The following is a 25,873-nucleotide window of genomic DNA, read 5'->3' on the forward strand; positions in this document are numbered from 1 at the left end:
AAAGTGAATAATGTAATAATTTCAAAGCAATACCACATTCCATCATGATGTTCAATAAAAGTTTTTTTTTGTGTTTACTGTTTATTCTACATTTTATGATTTAATTTTGTACTGTAGTTTTTTGAATTATTAATTTTTGAAAATAATCTTTTTTTATGCATGCTGATAAGTAATGTGGTGACATTAGATTAGTCTAGAGTTAAAAGTAATATAATGAACATATGTCTAGTTAGTAATGATTTACTTTTTATTATCTAAATATTAATTTGTGTTTCCTAATAGATTTTCAGTTGAATTTACATAAAAATATTTTCTGATAATTTCTTTGTAAACATTTAATTAGTTTTGTGTAATATCTATAAAATAAATATTTCTTGCAGCTATAAAAACCAAAAATATTTTTTTCAAGAAAAATAATTTAAAATATTTTGCATTGTTGTGAAATATGTAAATATTTCACTTAAATTTAATAGCATTCACATCCATAGTTAAACTGCAAATTAAATGAATGAAAACACTTAATCTTATATTACTGATTTATTCTTGTTGAACAAATTTATTTTGTTTTAATATTGATCATTTTCAATGTTTTTCCTTAATTAACAAATACAAAAATTTTACTAAATTTTTTTTCCAGAAGATGAGATGAATAATTTGTAGCTTGTGTGAAAATACCATGCCTGACTGGGATTCAAACTCGGGACCTCCGGATGAAATGCTGAGATGCTACCACTCGCACCACGGAGGCCGGCACTCAATAATAATTTAATAAAATTAATTAATAGTATTATTGAGTAATAATTATTACTTAGTAACAATTACAAGTGTAATATTTCCCTCATTGGTTTACAAGTATAAAAATTAATCACTTTAAAAAACCTCAGATGTAAAATCATGAACCTCAGATTGATAGGTATCAAGAAAATCATGAACATGCACTGTACGGGTGAAATACATAACCCCCTTTTTTTACTTTGCCAGAATTAGAGATTAAAAATAGCTATAATTGGAAGCATGATGGTTACATAATTAAAGTAGTGTTTTCATAATTACATTTTTTTAAATATTTGCTACAAACTATTAAGATTTCTTAATAGCAAAACAAAGTGATCTATATTTTCAACATGAGAGATTGTAGTTACAACAATCATCTATAGCCCTATTTGTTCATGATTGGACATAGTTTTACTTGTTTGAGGAAGTTTAGGCTTTTTATTAACATGTATTGATGATATTGACAGGTAAAATAGTGATTATCATTAACAAAATTTTGACTTTTCATAAGGATTTTTTTTTTATAAGTAGGGTAGTGAAATAAATCTATTCAAAGAATTATTTTTTGTATTTTGCTTGTTTTAGTTTACGGTGTATTCAGATCTTGGACGTGTTGTTCAAGCTATTGTTAGAGAGTTTGAACTACGGCCCCCACCGTTATTATCCGATAATTCTTCACCACCATCTTGTGGACAACAAGGTCATTATGTAAAGATATTTGGTTGCACATTATGTATTTTATAGTAAATTTATATTTGATTTCTGTTGGTAGTATAACAGTATTATTTTAATGACTTCTTTTTTCAATTTTCCCCCAAATGTTTTTACTTACCCTTCAAAATGTTAACTGAATTTTTGATATTGGCAACCAAAAGTCTTACTTATGTTATTTTAGACATATATTAGTTAAACATTAAAATAGTTACTTCCAACCACTAATTAACTGTCAAAAGTTGTTTCTGTCATTGAGAAAGGTGAATGTAACAAACTTAGTAACTAGCATGGAATTAGTTTAATGTCAGCTGTGTGTAAATACAGTAAAATAATAAGTCTTGCTTGAACATACCAAAATTATGGTGCATAATAGAAAAATATGGGTTACCCTAATAAATTAAAGATTATCCTGTTATTTCAAAATTTATGTTGTCATTACTAGAATAGTTATTGATGTGGTAGACAGCTTAACTAAAGAAATTGTGACAAACCAAGGTACAGGGCAGGGATGCATCTGCCACTATCATTATTTAACATTTATTTGTATGATTTTGATGACAGCTAATTTTTAATTTTAATGAAGGAGGCTTGGGTTTCCTTTTAATTGAAATGAGAATATCTTGACTCCCTTGGGGAAAGACACCTGTCTTGTGGCGATTCCGGTTACTACACCATCCCCTCAGTTTTTAGCCTTGATAGGCTTTTCCAGAGGTCATCTTATTGACCCTTTGACACTGATTGTGTATACAGTTAGTTATCAACTAGGCCTCTGTCAGGATGTCACCAACGCAAATACCTTGGCAGACACGTTGTTGGTGATTTTTACACAGGTTTTATCTTTGCTTTTAGGCATTTTTGGACATCTTTTCTCTTGTCCTACTTTGTTAGCATTCACAACTGTTAATCGTGTTCATGGAAGTTCAAACCCGGCAGCTCACACTAATTTACCAAAGAAGACTACATTAAATTATAATCAAACTTTATGTAGTGTGAGGTGAGCATGATCAGTAATTTTATGTTGATGAACTGTAAGTATTTGCAGCCTGTAGAAAAAACTGCTTTTCTGCCGAAATAAAAAGCCATCTGAGGGCAGGTTCAAGGTTCTTGAAGAAACTTGACCCATCTTCTGAATCTTGTGGGATATGGAAGTTTGAAACTTAGCTAACACCATCTAATAAAAATTAACTGTAGTGTTTTTTCGTTGATGACATTGCAAATGAAAAATAACTTATCCAGCTTTGTAGAGTTTGTACTACGTAATGCATATTTTCATTTGATCGGGTGAATCACCTTCAGGTAAAAGAAAATTAGAGTAAGGGAATTGGAGGCCAAGCTTTACCTGTAGACACCTCAACAACTAGTTTAGATTTTTGTGAGCCTCCCCCAGTTGGTCTCTCTGCGAGGGATAAAACTTCCACACAGTCCATTTAGGTTTTTTACTAGCCCCAGAAATCTTACTATAGAAATAATTTTCCCACTACCTGTTAGAAAGTGTTATCATAGTACCATATTTAGCAAAAATGATAACCAAATATCCATGGTATCTATTCAAAAAAGAAAGTGAGTGATAAGGGAAAGAGATGGCCAGTCAATGCACAAAAGGACTACTTCTGATTGGAGTAGTTTGTTCTCTTGTAGAGTACTGTACTTAATTCTATAATAAATATGAAGAATCATTTTTCATTATCTTACCCTGCTTGTCTTCTTGCAGATGAGAACTATTTCCGTAAAAATGTATTTATGATTTTCTTTTCATAATTTGTTTAGATGTTGGATCTAGTGGAGCGCCATTATCACCAAGTTCATATGCTTCCTACTCATCCACTCCTCCTGGAGGATCATTCCGTGATTATGCTACCCAACAAGTTATAAATAGTTCTCAGGTAAATATTCCATGAATGGATTGTGATAGCATGTGGAGTTTTTGGTATATGATAATATTAATTGCTGAAAGGAAATATCTGAAAAGATGCTTTTTGAACTGTGTGGAAATATCAAAACTGCACCTAATATCTTTCCCTTCATAATTAAAAAGGTTGAGATCTGATTAGCAATCAACTTAGTGTTACCATTTTATAATACTGTACTTAAAATTGTTTATGAAAATTAATTTTTTCACTTACACAGAAATCTTTGCTTCATCTGAACATAATTTTAAAAATGGGCTCTGGGAATGTAAAGTTCATGACGAAAACAAACGTCTTTTTAATTTTTAGGAAATTACGTAAATGCACCTTCTTATGAAATGTTGGAAGTTCTCTCTAATTCTGAAGATTCTCATTCAGTATTTGAAATAGCATTGAATTTGGTTAAAAATTAAATGCAACAGAAATAAATCATAATGATATTCTTATTTCTTGTGATGTTTCATTCGAGGGTAAGTCAATTATTATCCGCAATGTAGTTATAAATTTTATTGCAATACAAATAGGAAACTTACATGTACATCATTTTTCAACATCAGTCCCCTTGCATATCAATGCACTTGGTCCATCGTTGCACAAGCTCATCGATGGTCCATCGATGCCCACATAAAAGAAGGTTTTCCGTTGAGCTGCGAGCCAGGAATGCACCGCTTCTTTCACAGTTTCATCCAAGGTAAATCGACGGCCTCTTAATGCCTCCTAGAGTGGACCAAACAAGTGGTGGTCAGAAGGGGCAAGATCAGGACTATACAGAGGATGAGCCAGTACTTCAAAGTTGAGTTTCTGGAGCGTTTCAGCAGTATGTGGATGGGCATTGTCGTGCAACAGCAGAACACCTTTCAACAGCAGTCCTCGGTGTTTGCTTTGATTTGCAGATTTCAGCTTGGCAGTAAGCATCTCACTGTAATGCGCACTGTTTATTGTCGTGCCCCTTTCCTTATAATGTTCCAGTACTGGGCCTTGTGAGTCCCAAAAAACCGTAAGCATCAGTTTTCTTGCAAATGGTTGGGTCTTGAACTTTTTCTGCAGGGCGAATTTGGATGTTTCCATTCCATACTCTGCCGTTTACTCTTCGGCTCGTAATGATGGATCCATGTTTCATCACCAGTGGTGATTCTGCCTAAGAAGATGTCCTGTTCATTACCATAGCAATCCAAATGTTTTTGGCAGATGTCCAAGCGAGTTTGTTTATGCAATTGTGTGAGTTGTTTTGGGACCCATCTTGTACAGACTTTATGAAACCCAAGTCTGTTGTGGATGATTTTATAGGCAGAATCATGGCTAATTCGCAGACAATGTGCCACTTCATCTATAGTTACTCGTCTAAGAACACCATGTCATGTGCACGCTCAATGTTTTTCTCATTTGTGGCAGTAAACGGTCGTCCGGCTCCTTCGTCATGTGTAATACTTGTGCGACCATTTTTTAATTTTTCAGTCCATTTGTAGTTTTTGTTGTGTGGCAACACACTGTTCCCTTACTGTACCGAAAGTCTTCAATGAATTTCGGCCCCTGATACACCTTCCGACCACAAAAAATGGATCACTGAATGTTGCTCTTCTTTGTTGCAAACAGAAAGCAGAGCAGCCATGGTTAACGGCGGGCAGCGATAGTGGAACTAACCTAGCAGCATCAAACCTGCACAGACGTAATAATTAAACCATGCATGCGTCATCTACGCAACATGACAGTACTATCAACATAAACAAAAATATAACTAAATTGCAGATAATAATTGACTTACCCTTGTATATATACTAAAATTACTTATACTGAATACCACTTATATCAAATAATGTGTTGTATTGTTGTACCATAACAAATACTGTAAATGTAAAATAATATGAACAAATCAGTAATTATTAATGAAGTAATAATATCATAATTATTCTGCAGAAGTTAAAAAGTACTTTACATTTAATAGAAACTATTATATATAAGAAGAAGGCTTAACAATGGATCACCTTTAAGTAGTATATGTCAAATATTTTTACAATTTATAGAAGACAATAATTACCAGTATCAAATACTCATAAAATAAAATTATAGGTTAGATATGTTGACATTTTGTTAATATACAGGTAACAAATCTACATAATTTAGAGCATTATAATAAATAATTAAGAAAAAATATTTAATAGTTTTCATAAAAATATTGATTGAACACACTTTAGACTTATAAAACAATAATACATTTCACATTTCAGTTATCAACATAAAAAAGGATAAAAATAAATTAAGACTGGATTTTTACTAGAGACCAATAATAACAATCACAAAATTTAATTACATCAAAGTGTTGCAACCAAAAGCATACAAAATTTCTTTAATATGACTAACAAGGCCCTAAACTATATTGATAATAAAACTGAATTGAATGAAGAATTTAATTCAATAAAGTACATAACAATCAAAATGATATAAGAAATACATTTATAAAAGATAAACTTATATAACTAATTAACTAATATGTGATTAGATATAATTTAAATAAGTAAATGTAAAATGGATTAATTCAAAACATTAAAAGAAGCAAAACGTATTTTTTTTTTTTTTTTTTTTTCTTTTACTTTTATTATTTATTTTGCTAATGTGTATATTGCGATCTGTTAAAATAGCATCCCCCCTCAATAAGATGAGGATGATACGTATGACATGTAGATGAGGTGTATAGTCTCGTACAGACTCAAATTGACCATTCTTGAGATGTTTGGTTAATTGAACCCCATCATTAAAGTACACTGGTATCCACTGTCTAGTGTTCAAATCAATAAAAAAGCAACTAGCTTTTACTAGGATTCAAACCTCAGAACCTTTGGCTTTGAAAATCAGCTGTTAAACACAACTGATTTTGCAACCAAGAGTTAACTATTAGACCTGGGCTGGTATGTTTTTTTAACTTTATTTTTAACACCAACTTAACTTTATTTTTTTAACACCAACTCTTGTAAATTTAAAAAAAATCATTTAAATAATAATGAAAAATGATATAAAATAAATAAATTTATTTCTAATAATATTTTTAATAAAGTACATTTTGTAGAGAAAAATATGTAAAAAAATTCAACATTAATGACAAGTAGGAATTTAAAAAACTCCTTAATAACATTTGCTATTAAATAAATAAGTAAATTTCTAATTATGCTGTTAATGTTAGGGGAAATCTATATATATTTTCAAGTATTAAAATTTATCAGTATTGTTGATTTATAGAAATAACAGCAAATTTAGATTCCTTACACTTAAGAACATAATTATAATAAAAACAACATTACTCATAATTAATGAATGAATAAGTCAATTTTTAACATGATAATTTTTTGAGGGAAGTAGAAAATTTTATTTAAGTTATTATTTACTTGCTTCATAAAATAACCAAACTTTCTACTTAAAATAAATACATAATTTGAACAGGAAGTACAGTAATAATCATTAATATGAAGACTTGTTTGAAAAATAAATATTCTGAAAAATAAATTATTATTGTTTTAAATAAATGTTTTGAAAAATACATGAAACAACAACCTCACAGTAGTCACCTAAAATGTGCATAAACAGAATGAAAAAAATCACAACAGTGCTGGAAATCATCTCCATTTGAGGTAATACAAGATTAACACACCTTTGCATTGATCGGTGTACTTGTTAAAAAATCCCAGATTGATTCCTTCTGACGTTACATGATTCCATACTTCTTTGTTGAAGAGTCAACATCATTAATTGACCAAAGATTTCAAGTGCCCCCATACTGAAAAATAGTCAGGATTCAAATCAGGCGACCTAGCAGGTCATGCCACTTCCAGTCCAATTCTGTTCATATGTAATGTGAGTAGAGCTGCCTTACATGCAGTGTGTAGTGTGTTGGTGCACCATCATGCACGAAATGGCAGTTATTTTTTCTTTCCAAGGGCATATCTTCAAAAGGTAGAGGGGGTTCATTTTCTATGAACTGTCAATAATTATTAACATTCATTGTTAGGGCCCAACAAGCTCTCCACATTCATAATGAATTGTTCCTGGTATTTCCTTCAAATATGGCATGGGGATTTTCATCTGTCCACACATGATATTTATGTATGTTTGTAATGTCATCTCTCATAAAGGTAGTTTCATCAGTATACAACATTGAAGCAGTGAACATGGGATTGACATTCTGCTGTTGATACCACTGGCAAAAGTTCACTCTAGCTAGGTAATCTGCATGTGTAAGTGCTTGAATTCATTGTATGCGGTGTGGATACAACTGCTTGTCCAGCACTCTCCACACTGTTGAATGTCCTACTTGTAGCGTATCTCCTAGCTGTAGAGAACTTGCATGTGGATCTTCTTCGATGCAATTTAAAATGTTTTCCTCTGGAGCAACTGTTCTTGTTTGCCTTTGTCTTCCTTGGTCCTCTGTTTCCAAATACAACCACACTGCTTCCTGGTCACTACCATTGACTCGTCCGTACATAAAATCACTTCTGCCTATTTACAATAAGAATATTGAACCATTTTAAATAATATTAAAACCAACAAATAGTGCTTTTAACAATGCAAATGCAAAGAATAACAACAGCTCTAAATAATTTTTTGAAGAATATCAGCTTATTAATAAAACTTCATCTCTTTGTTTTTTATTTTTAACAACATACGATTGTAAAATCACAAAGTTTTGTTGTGCGTTAGTTTGAGCATCCTGTTATGCAAATAATGATATATTAGTAACGTTGGTAACTATTATTTTATTAAGCAATTAAAAAACTAAGTAAGCTAGTTTGGTTAAAATTAAAAAAGAACGCTTTTTGACTGTTGTGGTTTTTTAATTAAATTTTTTGCTTTTGTGTTATTTGGATTTAAAAATTTTAAATTGCTGCCATTTTGAAAAATATTAAATAAGGTTGTTTATTTTTCTAACAGTAGGTCTTAGTAAGCACCATGACAAATTTCAGCATAATTACTTAAACCATTCTGGAGATAAAAATTATTTAGTAAAAAATACAAAATGGCGACTAGCGAGAAAACAAAGAATATCCAATCCCATGTTTAGGAACTTTCTTTTTATTTTAATATAAGAAAACTATTCCAGAAGTGGCCTATTTTAGAAATATTCTGTATATTCAGATTGTGGCACAAAGAAAAAACAATGGTTTCATCATCTGTCAACAGATTTTAATAGCAGCAGTACAGTATAAAATGTAATATAATATCAGTTACAATGGTCACAAGATGAACACTGATGAGACCTGCTGGCGAGCTTAGAACACACAAAAAAATTGAAGATCCTTCATTATAGCAGAAGAAGTGCATAGTGTTCCATGATCAGAACTGTTTGATTCTACATTGTCTTCACTTTTATTTAGGGATTTATAATGAGGAATTTTCTCCAAAACTTCTTCATTTTCAAAATTCTCTATTACTTGCTACAGAATATTAAAGGTATTTAAACGAATCGTAACTTTACAACCATATAAACTTCATAGGGTGATGGTAAGCACTATTCCTTACAGTAAATATCTATTATTTTTCTACTGAAATCTTCTCTTTCATATATCAGAGTCTGTTATTGCCTGGTCTTTCACATAGAAGTAGTGTAGTTTTGTAAACCCATGTACCCATTTACCCATGTAAATTTTACAGATTCTGGTTTTTAGAATTAATTGAACAAACGGACACCCTTCATCAAGTCCCAAGTTCACTTTCATTCTTAACTACATTACAAATTATTTCTTGGAATAGATTTTTAGAGCCTATTTCTGCAAAATCATGAGCTTTAAACAAAAATTCCTTGACCCATTTTATTTTATAACGACTATAATATAAAACTCCAATATCAGTGCATTTGGCTTTGGGCAAAACTGCTTTGTATTAGTGCCATCTTTCTTTTTCAAAATATTCATCATGGTATAGTATGCTTTTATTTATAAATAAGAAAAAATAATACATTAGCTGCCTCCATTACTTGTGTAGAAGCTTTATTTCATGCAATTTAAAGAATTAGACTCATCCATTTGATAATGAGTTGCCATATGAGTTAGATTATTCAATAGAATTAAAACACTGTTTTTAAAATGTTATAGAATTGGTACATTCAGCTACATTTTCATGTTATGAGACAATCACGGCAAAGTAAAAGTAATATAAATTCATTAATCATTAGTACATTTTGCCACTGATTAGAATTGTAGATTATTCTTTTAACATTTAAATGTACTGAGCACAACTGTATGTCCTTTATTTTTGTTACATTCTTTATGATCTTTAGCTTCTATAGAAGTCCAGATATTCTACAGAAAGTCAGATTTCATACTTGGTCTGTAACACCAATATTAATTTCACCAGGAACTTTATGGGTATATGGATTTCTGTGCATCTGCATCATCTCATTAAATTGATTTTTCCAGTCCGATGACTTGATTTTTCAGTTATCTGTTGCAGTTTTGTTTGTTTTATATTGTTAACTCTTGTTTCAGTATTTACAACATTTTAAGCAGCTCCATATTTACTTTCTGCTCTGTTATTTTTTCATTATGTTTCAATGTTGAATTCCATCCTTGTTTTTAATCTTTCACAGTTTCAGACACCATTGATCTACTCAGTGCTACATTGTACATCTTAGACGGATTAAACATTTCCTATCTTTTTCATTTTTTGATTTGAAATAATCAGATTATTGAGTTTCATCATCAGTGGACATTATTTGTTGTATGTTTGTATTCAAATGAAATATTAAGGATAATGTATTTGAATGATTGAACATGTTTAATAAAATTATGTAACATGCACGTTTCAACTTATTTGAAAACAATGGTGAGTAGGGCTGATTATTATCAGTACTTACTTCATCCACTAATTATTAATGGATTGGTACTAGTAAACCTTTATTCTCATAATAGTGCTTACTTTTATGTCAGTTTTTGCTTTACTTAACAACTGTTTACTTGTAAGTTCTATTCGCTTCATCCACTGTAAGACCTAGAGTAAGTTACTTATCTTTGTATCCAGCAAAGGAGAGGGTCCTTATGATATACTTAGATTTTATTAAGATGCAGTAATTTTTTCGTATTATAATTTTTAATATTTCATTAAAAATATTTTTAATGTTTATGCATAATATATAATATAGATTTTCAGGCAAAGTTTGTTATTATTATATTTGTCACACCTTTGAGTAATTAACATTTATTGTCTCTCTTTAGAATTTTTTTTTATTAATCGCAACAGTTTTGTTATCAGTTTAACCTTGATATTTCAGTTTATGCTATTGTAAAAAAATGCTTTTAGGAATGAAATATTTGTTTTCAAAATTGTTTATTTTTATGAATTTGTTGGGTAATTTTTTTTCAGTCTGTGATGTTTCCAGAATTAAATTCTATGCCATTGTCAGAATTACAAAAGCTTAATACCAGCATAGATAGAATTGATGAATTTTTAGAATCAACCCCAGCTATTAGAGAATTAAATCGTACTAGAGAAGATTGGATTACAAGAGTTGAAGAAATTTCTAGTAAGTTATGTAAAATAAATATAAAATTGTGGTATATCTATGTGATCATTTAATTAAACTATCTTAAAAGATCAAATATAATTTGACATTGATGAAGTGGATTGTGTGGGAAAAGAAGAAGTGTCCTGTTTGTACTTATGTTTGGAAGGTATGGGTGTACCAATGCATGATGAAATTTGAAACTGGTCATTTGTAGACCAACCCACTGGGTTGGTCTAGTGGTGAACGTGTCTTTGCAAATCAGCTGATTTGGAAGTCGAGAGTTCCAGCGTTCAAGTCCTAGAAAAGGCAGTTATTTTTATACGGATTTGAATACTAAATTGTGGATACCAGTGTTCTTTGGTGGTTGGGTTTCAATTAACCACACATCTCAGGAATAGTCGACCTGAGACTGTACAAGACTACATTTCATTTACACTCATACATATCATCCACATTCATCCTCTGAAGTAATACCTGATGGTAATTCCCGTTGGCTAAACAGGAAAAGGAAGGGTCATATGTAGTTTACCATTATGATCATATATTTTAGATTTGAACTTTTTTATTTATACATAGTTACTCTTTTGGCTGCTTCAAGAAAGACTTTTGTAACCGTTTTTCTCTTTACATATTTGGTGATGTAACTATCAGATTTTGTGAATTAACTCTCTTCATGCAGTGTACCTTGCAATTTTTTTCTATGTTAGGTACCGTATGTAAACAGTTGTAAGTGACCTGACATGAGAGTCGATTATCTCTCAAAATTAGAAAAATCATTCCAAAGTTCCAAACTTTTCATATCAGGCTTATAGGAAAAGTAAAGAGTGAGGTAGTAATACTATTAGTGTTGCTATTCTCAATTAGCTAAATATACATCATATACGAGGTCTTCATTAAAGAACGGTGGGGTTTCTGTAATTCACATCAAGGAAGTAGGGAAATTTTGAGAAATTATGTTGGTAAGCCTGATAGCCTCCAATCAAAAGGGTAGTGTAACAGCAGTTCAAACAACCACATCTGTGTTTTTGTTGCTGAGGTGTGTTTGGTTTGTTATTATGTTCACTGTTCAAGATAAAGTAAAGTTTGTTTTGTGGCAGGCTGAATTAAAGTCTGTAATTTTAGTTCAATGTACATTTCAACATGAATATGGAAAAGAGCACCACATGAAAATAATATGCGATATTGATTCAGAGTTCAAAGAAACTGGATCTGTTTTCAATGAAAAATCAACTGGCAGACTACAAGTATCACAAACTTGTTGGAATGAATTAGACAGTCTGGAATCAGAAGTTCTAAGAAATCCATTTCTCATCAAAGCCTCAAGTTAGGTACCAAAGAATACAATTCAGAAAGTTTTAGATAAAAGATTGAAATTATATACATATAAAATCCTGTTACTGCAGGAATTGAAACCTGACGATGGAGAAAAACATTTCAATTTTGCTGTTGAAATTTTCCACAAAATGAATGAAAACGAATCATTTTTAATGATATAATTTCTATGGATGAAGCTATTCCATATTAATAAGTATGTTAATAGACACAGTTCAAAAATATTGGAATCTGAAACCCACATGTAATTTTTGAGAAATGACACGACATGCCTAAAGTTAATGTTTGGTGTGGTATGATGAAGAATTGTGTAATTGGGCCATCTTTTTAGCTGAAAAGACTATTAATGAAAATGCTTATCTCGATATGTTAAACAATTATACTACCTTCCTCAACTGTGCTCATCCTTCATTTCATTTTGAGGAATATCTATAAACATTTTTAATTTAATTTATTTAAAAAAATAAAGTCAAAAATAATTGAAAACATACAAATAATTCATTTTCAACAAGGTGGTGCACCTCTGCACTTAATGCATTTGTTAGCCAGGCTTTGAACGGAAAATTTAGACATCGATGGATAGGCTGACAGGGACCTGTACTCTGGCCTTCAAAGAGCCCAGACCTGGATACCTTGTGATTTTTCCTTGTGGGAAAAACATTGTTCATTCGCAAAAAATATGCGACCTACATCAGTTAAAAGAAAGGATTAATGAAGCAATTGTAACAATAACAGAAGATATGCTAATTCTGGTATGGGCAGAAACTGAGTATCGATTGGATATTTGTCAAGCGACTAATGGTGCTTATATTTCAATTTATTAGTTAAATAAAAAAAACTGCTTGGGGTGACATATTCGATAAATAAACAACATCAACTGTAAGTATTTTTTTTTTTTTCATGTAATCCTTGTTAAAAACCCCATCATTCTTTTATGAAGACTCTGTACATCAATTTATCACGTCCTTTTAAATGAAGGTGATATTCAAACCTCTAAGTGATCCATATATTCACCAAAGGTAATGGATGAGTTACATCAATACTTTCAGAGAATGTATTATATCAGAGTTAATATATTGATTAATTGAAGTAAATTTCAGTGATTGTAACTTCAATCATTGCCTTTTGTATCCCAGATAAATGTGTCATATCTGTAAGAAAGAATGGATTAGATAGTGTAAAGTAATAACATATGTTCCCTCCTCTGTCATGAAAAAATGTATTACAATAATTTTCTGTCAGTGGGAAAAATTGTATATGATTTTTACTAGCCATTTGTTTACTTTATTGTACTTTCAACATACTCATGCTAGCTCACATATGATAAATTTTAAATTTTCATTTACACTCTCATGAAATTCTTTTTAGGAAGTATTTGTATTTTTGTAACTTTTTTGTTAAATAGAAGAAAATTTATCAAAAGAACCACTGTTTCGCCAGCTAATTAAAGACATTGAAGAACGTCAAGAAGTGTTTTCGCAGTTAAAAAACCAATTTGAAGCACTAAATGCAAAGTATCAGAAGTTGGCTGATAGATATAGTCCACAAAGTATTCGAGTGAGTATATATTAATATCTCTGTTTACACTGATTATTACTTTGATTGCCACTTAGGGAAAGTTACATCGACTGTTATGTAAGGTGTAGAGAAGTTAGTATTTACTGATATACTGTGCATATGCAAGATAAACAATTTATTAATTTGTCCAACATCTTCATGACAATCTTTCAGAAGTTAGCTGTTTATTATCATGAATTATTGTTATGACTCACTGCTTTTATTAACAGATAAAGTTTATTAAAAATGGACAGACTAGTCACTAACTTCCTTCCATCTGTGTAATTTTCCTAGCATAACTACGATGGCTGGAATATTTCCAGTATCAGTATTTAGTTATTACTGGGACAACACCAGTTCAAAAAAAAATTGTATGCATGGTTCAAGTTAAAAAAAAAATCAGGTATTATTATCTTCAGTTTTAATGTCTAATTTTTTAAATTCTTTTATGTAATTTTTGAGGTAAATTATTAAAACATTTCAGAAGATGAACATGCCTATAATTTGGACCATTTATAAACAATGTTAGGATTATTACTTTTTTAGGATGGGGCTGCCTCACTCCTCTTTACCTCCTCACGCTCTTTAGGATAAGGACTGTTGTAGTCATCCTACATCTCGTTTTGAGGAATATCTATAAACATTTTTAATTTAATTGATTTTTAAAAAAATAGTCATAAATAATTGAAAACTTCAATTTCAGCAGGGAAGAGTATTTTTTAAAAATTGTTTAATAGTATTATTTTTAATGAGTTAAAAAAACACGTGCAAGTGCAGTTTTTATAAACATAACTGTCTTTTGATATATAACTTCTGGTACCAGAAGAGTACCAAAAGAGTATCGGGAGATATTAAAGGAGAACCAATAATATATCCCTTTAATATCTCCCGAGCTCCTCATCTAATGTATTTTATACATTATTAAATCATTTCTCTAATATATTAGCAGCTATATCAAATTTTACAATTTAAATCACTACTAATACAAAACATCCATGTAAAGTAAAAGTAGATGTCAGCATACATTCATAATGAACAAGTTTTATCTTGGAATTTAATATTTTTGGATTCAGGGTAACTCAAATCATCAAGAGATAAAAAGAAAAAACAAGAAAGTCTTTTTTTAGTGATATTAATAATTTTACTCTATATTCACCGAAGTAAAACTTTTTTCCTGTAAGTAGAATTATTTTATTTCATCCAGAGATGGATTGTAGCCCCTAAAGTTCAAAAGTTTATGATATAAAGCATTGTTAGTAAAAATGGTTGTTTTATTAATAATATAAACATTCAAGATTTTTAAATCAGTGTCCTTGCTGATCTTGCTAGCTTATCAATACAGGGAGTGCACATATTGAAATTTAAATTATTAATTAATTCTTATATTATTCTGGTAGTCTCTCGGTGTCTGGTCAATTTTTTTGAGGTTTGTATATTTAGCTGTGTTGCTTGTCCAGCTAGTGTGTGTGCCTGTAGCTTGATATATTCTTGGATCGTCTGACTGGAGTTTGTTATTAATTACCTAAAAAAGGATGGTAGCCAAGAAATAATAAGAAGGAATTAATAGTATTTCATAAAATAGGGTTTGCTTGATCTGTCATTTACATTACTGAAATAATAAGGATAGGAAGGGACGTAGTAGTAATCTTTTGTAACACCCCAGTAAAAATTGGAATAATTGGTAAATTGAAGTTGGTTAATTGATTTTTTATCATTTCTTATTCTTTAATCCAATCAAGTTTATTTATAATTTACTCTAGGTTACTTTTATTTTTTCTCTAAATGAAACGTATATAAAAGAACAATCTTTATAATGTAAATTAGTGAATGATCATTAATTACGATTTACATCACCATTACCATATTGATTTCTTGTTTCTTATTGATTTTTCCTTGTTCCTTTTAGGAAAGTTTACAGGCTGCAGTTGTAAAGAGTGACGAACGCAGTGAACAGATTGCTGAACAGTTTTTGAATGGTGAAATGGATTTAGATACATTCCTTGTTGTTTATGGACAGGGCAGAATGGTAAGTATTTTCAACACTAAAAAATTTTAATAAAGAAGATTTGTTTTAATAACATATTTTCAATAATTACTATTATTTGCTGCTTACTAGATCATCTAGGTTTATTGTTATTATCTGTAATTTATATTTCTGAGAAAGGAATAAAATATTGCTGTTAAAATATCTTAACTGAAGTTATTATTTTCTTTTTGTTAATTATTGTCCCTCAGCATATTTTTTTCAAAAATGCACCCTTTGTGAAACAAAAAAAGAAGATGCTTTCCTAAGAAGGGAAATTTAAAAAAAATATTTTCAGGTTTTGATTTCAAAACCTGGATATTAAAACCAGATTTCAAATTTGGCAGTAAACTTGCATCTCTTACTAATTGTTTTGCAATACCTGAACCATTAAGTTTTCAGCAAATACAATTTTTCTAGTAATGGCTGAAGATATTTCTGGTATTGGTACATCTTTGATGGTATGACTAGATTACATTACACATGCATGAATAATTTTGAGTTAAAACTATCTGCATTCACTTTCCCCAGTAATCAAACACACCAGTGGTTATCCAGTAACAACCACATGCATTCAATCCTCAAATAAATTCACTACCATTCAAACAAACCCTCCTCCGACTATCATTATAATTTTCAGAAGTACCTGGAATTACTGATATACCACCAGATACTGTTTGTTTATGTTATTAAACAATGAGACCTTATAAATAAAAACATGTATATATTTGATTCTTCAATGTAAAATTGCAATCATGAGTGAAATTTTCCCATGGAAAAAGTATTTTGTGGAAATATTTTTATTATTAAATACTAATATTTTGTGAAAACAATTTATCAGTTTTACCCTTCTGTAAATTCTTGCAGATCTATTTACATTTCATTACACAAATTTTGTAAATTTGTTTGAATATAATCAGTATTTACCCAGAAGTACCCTTCATAGTACTTTAAATGTTTTTGTGAAATCTAACACGTATAAACAATAAGTAGAAATTAATGGTTTAGCTTGTACAGCACAGTTTTGTGCTATGAAGATATTATACTGATGTTTATAGTCTTGCTCTGTATCACCTCCACAGGCTCTATAAATCATCAATTATTCATACATGCAAGGATGAAATTAATATAATACACTTCAAACACTATAATATTTTTAAAGTAAGATAATAAATAGTAAAAATATCACATAGCATCAGGGGTATCATATTATAAGAGAGGGGAGAAAGTGAACTTGTTTAAGCAGGGTAGAAACAAAAGAGAGTCTAAGGCCTGTCAGTGGATATGCTTATATAAACACACATGCGTGTACACATTAAAATCAAAAACTTTCAACATTTTGCTGAGGCTAACTCAGTCTTGGAAATGGACTGCTTGGGAATAAAAAGTTGTTGCATGTGGAATTTATTACAAGAACTGAAGTTTATTGGTGTTCCAAACAGCTGACATAATACCTCATTTTGAAATGCTGCAGTTTATATACTGATGTTTAACCATTAATTCCACCATGGTGTTTTATTATCCAATTAATATGTAAATTGCAATATATTTTGTGAAATGTCTGTTAAAACGAACTGAGTTTACTCCAAGCTAAATATATATATGATTGTCTGATTATGTTATTTTGTGCACTTTATTTTTATTCTAAATGTTTGAAAGTATGTTTCTTTAAATTTTAAGTTAATTTCTTCAATTATATTTAAATTTAAAATAATATAAAAAGTTGCATTGTAAACATTATTCATAGTATATGGATTTGTTAATATTTTAATTAATTTTTTTTTAATAATTAAGATTTCTCTGTTATTACTCATATTGAGGATACTTAACAAAATTTATTAATTTTTATGATTCTGTTTTTAATTGTCTTAAATGTAATTTTTATGGATATCTTATTTACTTAAAACTTTAAGTTCTATAGTTATATTGAATGGGAGAAACTATATGCAGGACATTTCATAACTCTCTAGATGGTTACAAGAATGTACTGCAAGTATCCAACCAGACATAGCTTGTTGAAACTGAAGTGGAATAAAATAGAAGAAACCTGTCTCCTGTTTGTGTGTTTAGCTCATACTAATGCCGTTAGGTGAAGGTAGTATTTTTATTATGAAAATGGCTGCTAACTTTACAGAAAAGTCTTGTTGAGAAGTCTTATGCAAAAATTTTTATTGTTGCAGTCATATTATGAAAATATAGACAAAAATTAGTCCAACACCTGTGATCAGGATAACAGTTATACCAGTTAAAAAACATTGGTTTGTGTGGAACTACGTTATGCACAAGTCATATGTGTCAAGTCAATCAAAGGTCGACATTCGTCGACCTTTGATTGTAATGTCGCAAAATAAAACTTGTTATCCTTATGAAGTAAACACATGTTTTTTGAGAAATTGGCGTTGGGCTAGATGAAAATACCAATTAATTAAATTCATCCATGATTTGGATGTTTTAAAACATTACTTGTTTAAACAAACAAATTGAATCGAAGTGAATGTTTAATTAGCTAATGAAACATGTTAATATTCCATTTTTCATTTCATTTAATAATAATAATAATTAATATTAATAATTTTTGCAAGTTTAAATTGAATGATTTGTTCAAAAATAATTATGAACAATTTGTTATAGAAATAAACTTTAATCAAATCAATGTTGATAAAGTGTCAATTTAAAACGATGAAATTGAAATCATAAATCAAATCCATGAAATTGCTGTTTTTGAAAAGCCCGCCAAAACCTGCTTGACATGATAGTATAGTCCATTGCATGACGGTTCGGCTCGGCTCAGGCGGAACGGAACAATTTTTCATGCGTGCTGCCGCCGTTCATCGATTTATAAGACGTCACATCAAAAAATGGTATTGTTTGAAGAGTAAATGATCTAGAAAACTCTCCTTACTCTTTTCAATATAGTAAATGATAGTTGACTTATGCAGAAATATGTTTACTGTGGATTCTGTTTAAATCCACCATCATTGCTTTTAAAGAACAGGTGATGTTAAAAGCATTGTTAGAGGTTTTCTAAAAACATTTATTTTTCAGATCCTATCATCAAGCGTGACATTATCCAATGAAGATCATGGGCATTAGGTTTATTTTTGTTGATATATCTAGGGCATGATGACAACTTATGAAGATTTTCTCAAGAAGTTAATTTTCATTATGAAGCTACTTTCATAACAAAATCATCACCATTGCTAGTTAACATTTTGGCAAAGTAAACCACCATAATATTAGAATATGGGGACTGAACACCCATGATGTGTAGAACATCAGCATCATTCTTAGTTTTATGTCATCTCTTGAAAAAGTGTTTAACATCAACTAAATGGACAGTACACTATTTTATTTTACAAAAAAGAACAGGTACCGGCATGATACATGAATGTATTATAAATGTGGCCTTTGTCTCAGTTGCAAGGCAACATTAATTTCACTTTCATAAAAGATTAACCTGTAACAGAGCTTCCAAGGTGTTTGATAAAACATGTAGTTGAAAATTATCATCACTTGATTTTAAGTTTATAAGGTTCCTCTCATATTGTATTTCTGTTTCTGGGTAATATAATGATTAGTATTTGCCCTGCTAATGGTGTCTAGCAATTCTCAATTTTGAAGATTGACATCATTAATCTTTGCAGTGAACAATTTCATTGTTTTGTTCATAATCTGTTTGCAAGAATGTGGCAGGACTAGAAAAATCATTTTAGTACATCTTATATCATATATGATTGATCTTGGTTGATCTTGTGGTATACATTGAACATTTGTAATTGTCAAAAAAAGCTATAATTACTTTTGTTCTCTTTTGATTACATCAAGATATGTTCGGTAACTTATTTGCAGCAAAGTTTTGTTACTAAGAGTAACATTTATATATTTACAAATAAAAGAGTTAAATAAGATGTGGTGCTTGTGATTATATTTCTTTTTAGTCTTATTTATTGAAACTTTTTTCTTACTTTTTTTATTAATGCACCTTATTTTTTTCAGCTGAGTCATTGTCGTAAAACTAAGGAAGAGAAATTAAGTCATCAACTCTTAGAACTTCAAAAAGCTGGTTTCTAGCTTTTTTTTACCTAATTTGTTTATACATATGGTAAAATTTTTTAATCCTGTTGGAATTTCTTTTTTTAGTAAAAGTTATAAAGTTATAAATTAATGATAATAGTTTGTAATTATAAGTGTGGTTTTCTTAATGCATAATAATTTAGTGCTGTAGTAAAATTTAATTAGTCTACGTAGAAGATTATGTAAATTGATAGCTGTAATTCAGTTCATTTGCAGCCATTCATATTCTGGATAATTTTCTGCCTTCGAACCTTCTCATTAAGAATAGAAGAAAATTATATATTCTATAAAATGTTATTAAGTTTTTTTAACCTTTGGTCATATATCATTAATTTAGCAGTAAGATCATTAGAAGTTCAGACATCTAAGGCCATAAGCTTATGTAAAATGATACTTTGATATAAACTATGCCTGGTGAAAAGATTGCAGCACACAAAGCATCCATTTCATTTACAAATTGTTCCTTTCCCGAAGAAAGAAAATGTTAAATTTTTATATATGCAAGTGATATTTGTGTAATATAAATAATACAAATATCTAAACTGTTGCTAAACATTATTATTATTATTAGTGCTTATTACTGTGCTGTAGAATAGATTTTTTTATGATCGTATCTTTCTACGGGTTAAAATTGAGAAATTTGTTTTCAGGTAATTTATTTATAGCTTTATTGTTTATTAATTTTTTTAAATATAATTTTATTTATTTTGTAATAATAATATTGTAAAATATATGTTATTGAAACAGACTTCAATTGTATAGGTCTTGGCCTTTAAAAGAAATAAAGTAATTGTTATATAATATTTACGTTGTAAATTTTTCTATTAATGAAAATTGTCTTACTTTTTAATGGATGATAATTGATCACATGAGTTCAAAGCTTTTATGCATGAGAATATAGATTGGAAATATTACTTTAGCATGTGATAAATGTTAAGCATTACCAGGATTTAAACTTGGGATCTTACAGTGAAAAGATGAGATTCTACTACTCCACCACAAATTGGAAGTGTTAATTAGTCTTTAAATAAATTGTACATATTCTTCATAAAACGAAAAGATCAGTATCCTATATATATATATATATATATATATATATATATATATATATATATAATGAATGAGTAGGTTTTATAATTATATTTCTTAAAATTACATAAATGTTTATGTTCAGACTGGAAATATTATGTTAATAAATTAATGGGTGATAGCTGATATTTGTAAGTTTGGTGGTGATTATACCCTTACTGTAGAAATCAATTTGAATGAAGCAAGATATAAAATAAAAGATTTGTATGTATATTTATATAAATAAAACTGTTGAGGCCTAAAACTTTAAATAACATAACACTGAATATAATTTTGACAGTAACAAACAATTAAGGCATTAAATCATAAAACTATTTAAATATCTTATTGAAGAAAGCATGTAAAGATAAATTAAAGTTTAAAAAATATGTATTTGTATTATATTTTATAAAATTTGAATATTACATCATTCAATTAGAGAAAACAAATTTTTTTTTTTTTGTAATTCATAAATTTGTTTGTATTAATACTGCGAATAAAAAAAGAAGATGACTGTTAAAAAAATTTAAACCAGCCAGTTTGCTTGAAATATGTTAATTATTAATATACCTACCTTTCTTAATATTGTCTTAACTAAATCACATGCTTCATTGTGTCATTTAGTTAGTTATAATAAAGCTAAGAAGTGTACTCAATATAAAGATTATGGTGATCTTAGTAAAAAAAAAATTATATTTTAATAACTTTATTAAAATTAAAATACCCATTGTAATAAAATGAACCTTGTAGAACATGTAGTAAAAAAATCTGATTTGGACACCATATGACTTCCTTGTATGCCTGTTGAATTACATATACACATTTTTTTCTACAATCATAGGTTAATAATTATTAATAAATCAGTATATTTAAATTAAAAAAAAAAATTAGTTAAAAACGTTAAAAAAATCTGTTTACAATCAGAGGTTAACTGGCCAAGCACATTCTCAAAAAAGTGACCTCACTGAAAAGTGAGAAAATTACAAAAGGTTTTAGATAATCTTGCAGAGTATAAAATTGTACTATGTGCTCTGAAAATAGTACCAGTGAATCAGTACTTTCTGAATCAGTACCTTCTGATATAAATATGATAAAATCAATTTAAATACGGAATTACATTCTCAAAGAATATGATTTTCTAATTACTTAGATACTATTCATTTGGTTGAATTAAATTTTAAATATTACTAAAAAATGTATGAAGCAGTATTTCCTTTTGCCAGCAGTATTATATCTTAAAAATAAAATGCTTAAATTGGTCTTTTGAATTATGTATGAGAGAAATTATAAATTATTCTTTTGGTAAGGAGTTAGGAATAAAGTGCAGGCTTGAACAGTTTTCTATTTCATCTACATACTTAGTTGTAGTATTAGTTTACTAAAACTACAATTTTAACCAGCAATTTACACAAGAACATTGTAGGCAGTGACAAGATGAGAGTGAAAAGATGCTGCAAAGCACTGTAGCTTTCAACTTTTTAAGGTGGAGGAACTCTTATGAATCTGCCTTTTAAATGTTGGAAATTGTCATTTAACTTGAAAAATTCATACTGCGTCAGACAGGTGTTCCATGTCTGTACTTGCATCTATACTTTGTGTTTGTTGTTGGTGGCTTCATGGCGTCATCAGCATAGAGCAGTGTCCATGGCACTGGCTTCTGCAGATCAGGTGTCAACATGTCCATGTCAAATTTGAAGATCAATGGCGACAGTGCTGATTCCTGGTGGAGGTCAACAGTGATGCAAAAATCAACAGTCTTGCCGGTGGCAACTTGGACGTAGCTTTTTGGGGAGGTATAGAGCAACTGCACAATCTTGACTGAGTTTCTCAGGAGTACCATGCTGTGCGCAGCGCTAGCCAGATAAGATTGTGGCACTTGGTCAAACATTTTCTCCAAGTCTAGAATAGCCAGATGCATTGTTTTCTGCTTCTCACTGTGTTTCTCAGTTAGCAGACATGTGACGTCAGTTGTGTCAGCCGTGCTGCACGGGTTTTTGGTCAACTATACGATACCACAGATCTGAAGATCAAAGACAACTCTGGAATCTTCATTGTATAGTTGAGTAAAAATAGGCATTAGTTGGAACAGTCAGCGTGATTGCCCATTTTCAAAAAATGGGGACTTTATGCTTTGTTGCCAGTCTGTTGGCTCATGGTTTTCCTCAACAATTTGATGAAAGAACTACGATAGCCATCAAGTGGCATGTTCACCACATTTCAGCTGCCAGGTCGTCTGGGCTGGACCAGCCCAGACGACCTGAAATCAGGTCACCTTGGCTGAAATCACCAGCCAAGGTGATTTCAGCAGTGTTGAATGCTTCGATTGTACACAGCAGTTGGCTGTGGTCGATGGGAGAACTATTCAGTAATAACTTTGTAGTATTGCCGCCATCATTAGTACATCTTTCGTGATCAGCTTGTTCATCCATGTCATTAATATAGAATTTGTTAAAGTATAATTAAAATAAAAAAAACTGGAAAATAAATTCAGAATGGTTTGATTTATTGAACTTTGAAAAAAATTTCTATGTAAGGCCAAGTTTTAACAATATCATGTGCTTGATGGTAATTTAGAATAAATTCAGATATTATGGTAAATTTCAAAGTTTAATATATAATATGTAATCTTATTGTGCAATTGTTTAAATTCTACTTTGCATTACCTTACTATCTATTGTTTCTTCCTCCCCCACTCTACTATAACACTATAAAACACCATTAACTTGTAAGACAGGGTAGGCCTAAAGGGCTTCAACATAGAAATTGTTTCTCAAAAGGGATCTGCGAACCAAAAAGTTAGAACCTCTGTTGTAAGAGTTGGTTAAAATATCATATTTTTTTTAGATTTTATGATTATTAATATAATGACTTATTTTACTAATTTGAAGTTTAGTATGTAGTGTAAGATTAAAAAATGTAAATGAATTAATATAAATTTAATCTACCCGTTAAAACTGATTTAAGACTGTTTCATTGTAAAAAATTTATTCTGAAACCTTTACAAATATTTTTTATTTCTCTTAAACTACATACCTTATACTACTTCTCTATATAATTGCCACATGAATTAAGACATTTGTTGTAGCGAAACACCATCTTCAATATATCCTCGTATTTTTCTGCCGCCAGTCTATTTAGCCACTGATTAACAGTATTTTTAAGTTCATCACCCGCTAATTGCTTACCACCCAAAAATTTGTTCAATTTCCTAAACAAATGATAATTAGAAGGAGCTAAGTCTGAACTATGTGGTGGGTGATCATAAATTTCCCATCCAAATGTTCTCAGTAAATCACATGTCAGACCTGTAACATTTGAATGTGCATTATTGTGTAGCAGGACGATGCTGTTGGTCAGCTGCCCAGATCACCGATTTTGAATGGTGCACTGTAACTGACATAGAGTTATGCAGTAGGCTTCTGCATTTATAATCGTTTCATGTAGTCTGAAATCAATCGGCAGTATGCCAAACCGATCCCAAAAGACTGTGGCCATCAGTTTGCATCCAGTTGCTGTGACTTGACCTTTGTTGGTCTGGTTGGTGAGGATGATGCCATTCACTTGACTGCTGTTTTCTCTCTGGCATGTAATAGGAAATCCATGTTTCATTGCCTGTAACAATTGAATTAAAGAACTCATCACCTTTTTCTGTATAGATCATCAAAAATTCCAAAGCAGATCCCATTCGGATTTTTTTTGTGATGCTGTGATGTGTAGCACTCAACATGCAGAAACTTTTCTGAAGCCTAAATGGTCATGAGCAATGTGACCAATAGCAACTCTTTTTGATTTCATCATCGATACGTTTCAACAAGTTCTCGGTGATTATCAAGGGCTTCCCCAAATGTTCTTCATCATGCACATTAATTTTGTTATTTCTAAACCTTTGACCCATTTTTGGACATTTCTTTCATTCAATACATTATCATTGTACACAGCAACCAACTGCCTATGAATTTCAGGCAGCTTAATGTTTTGGTGGTTTAAAAATGTATGACTACGTATTTCACAGTCTGCGACTACATTAATCTTACTATTCATTTTATAACGTAATAATTCGCATGTAAACGTAGCTACTACAACGTGACAACTTGCAGACAACAATGCAGTATTTACATTACTAGCGTGACCATGAACGACAAAGGGTCACCAACCTTAAGGAGACAAAATTTCCCAGTGGTCTTTAGAGATATCCCTCGTAATAAACAATGAAAAGTTACTTCCTTATTTCTGTATGTTATTTTTCAGTATTTTTATTTTATCATACTATTAAGAAATTAGTGTGCTTTAATCCACAAACAAAGAGGTAGGTTAATTAAATTCTTGGTAAGAATATATAAATTCAGAAGCAGAAGTCAAAAGTGTTGCCTGGGTGCAGAGTAGTGCTGGCCAGGTGCCTCGATGTAACTGACTGTGCAGCCAGCATGTATTTCTATGTCGTATTCAAAATAGAATGGTCTGATCCATACTGTTTCTGAAGTTCAACAAAGCGCTACAGATGTCAGTAACCCCACTCATAACCACCAACCAATCACTTAACAGTTGCTAATGGTAATGTAATGCTCTTTCAATTTGCTTTTTACCCTTTTTTTTTGAGGTACTAGCTGTGGTATTTCTAACTAAACCTTTAGGAAAGTTGTGAAATTTATGACCAACAATACTGTTTTAGACCATGTATTAACTGAATATTTTTGTTAGCACTAACAGTATAGCCTCCTCTATGAATCATGAGACCTTGCCGTTGGTGAGGGGGCTTGAGTGCTCAGGGATACAGAGTAGCTGGACCGAAGGTGCAACCATATCGGAGAGGTATCTGTTGAGAGCCAGACTAAGGAATGATTCCTGAAAGAGGGCAGCAGCTCTTTCAGTAGTTGTTAGGGGCGTGAGTCAGGACGACTTAAACGGCCGTATCAACATCACTCAGTCCTCTGAGTACTG

General features: G+C 30.5%; 1 protein-coding gene across 1 annotated transcript in view; it reads left to right on the forward strand.

Annotated features, from left to right (window-relative positions):
* Nucleotides 1-20,950, forward strand: part of Vsp37A (Vacuolar protein sorting 37A) — a 30,041-nt gene extending 9,091 nt beyond the window's left edge. Inside the window, exons 3-8 of the mRNA XM_075355259.1 lie at nucleotides 1,360-1,474; nucleotides 3,256-3,371; nucleotides 10,740-10,899; nucleotides 13,619-13,770; nucleotides 15,677-15,796; nucleotides 19,790-20,950. Of these exons, the coding sequence (XP_075211374.1) occupies nucleotides 1,360-1,474; nucleotides 3,256-3,371; nucleotides 10,740-10,899; nucleotides 13,619-13,770; nucleotides 15,677-15,796; nucleotides 19,790-19,864 (738 nt within the window). The 3' untranslated portion in view covers nucleotides 19,865-20,950. The remainder of the gene's footprint in view (nucleotides 1-1,359; nucleotides 1,475-3,255; nucleotides 3,372-10,739; nucleotides 10,900-13,618; nucleotides 13,771-15,676; nucleotides 15,797-19,789) is intronic.
* Nucleotides 20,951-25,873: the final 4,923 nt, after the last annotated feature.

The sequence above is a fragment of the Lycorma delicatula genome, chromosome 2 (assembly GCF_047948215.1).
Source record: "Lycorma delicatula isolate Av1 chromosome 2, ASM4794821v1, whole genome shotgun sequence".
Classification (NCBI taxonomy): domain Eukaryota; kingdom Metazoa; phylum Arthropoda; class Insecta; order Hemiptera; family Fulgoridae; genus Lycorma; species Lycorma delicatula.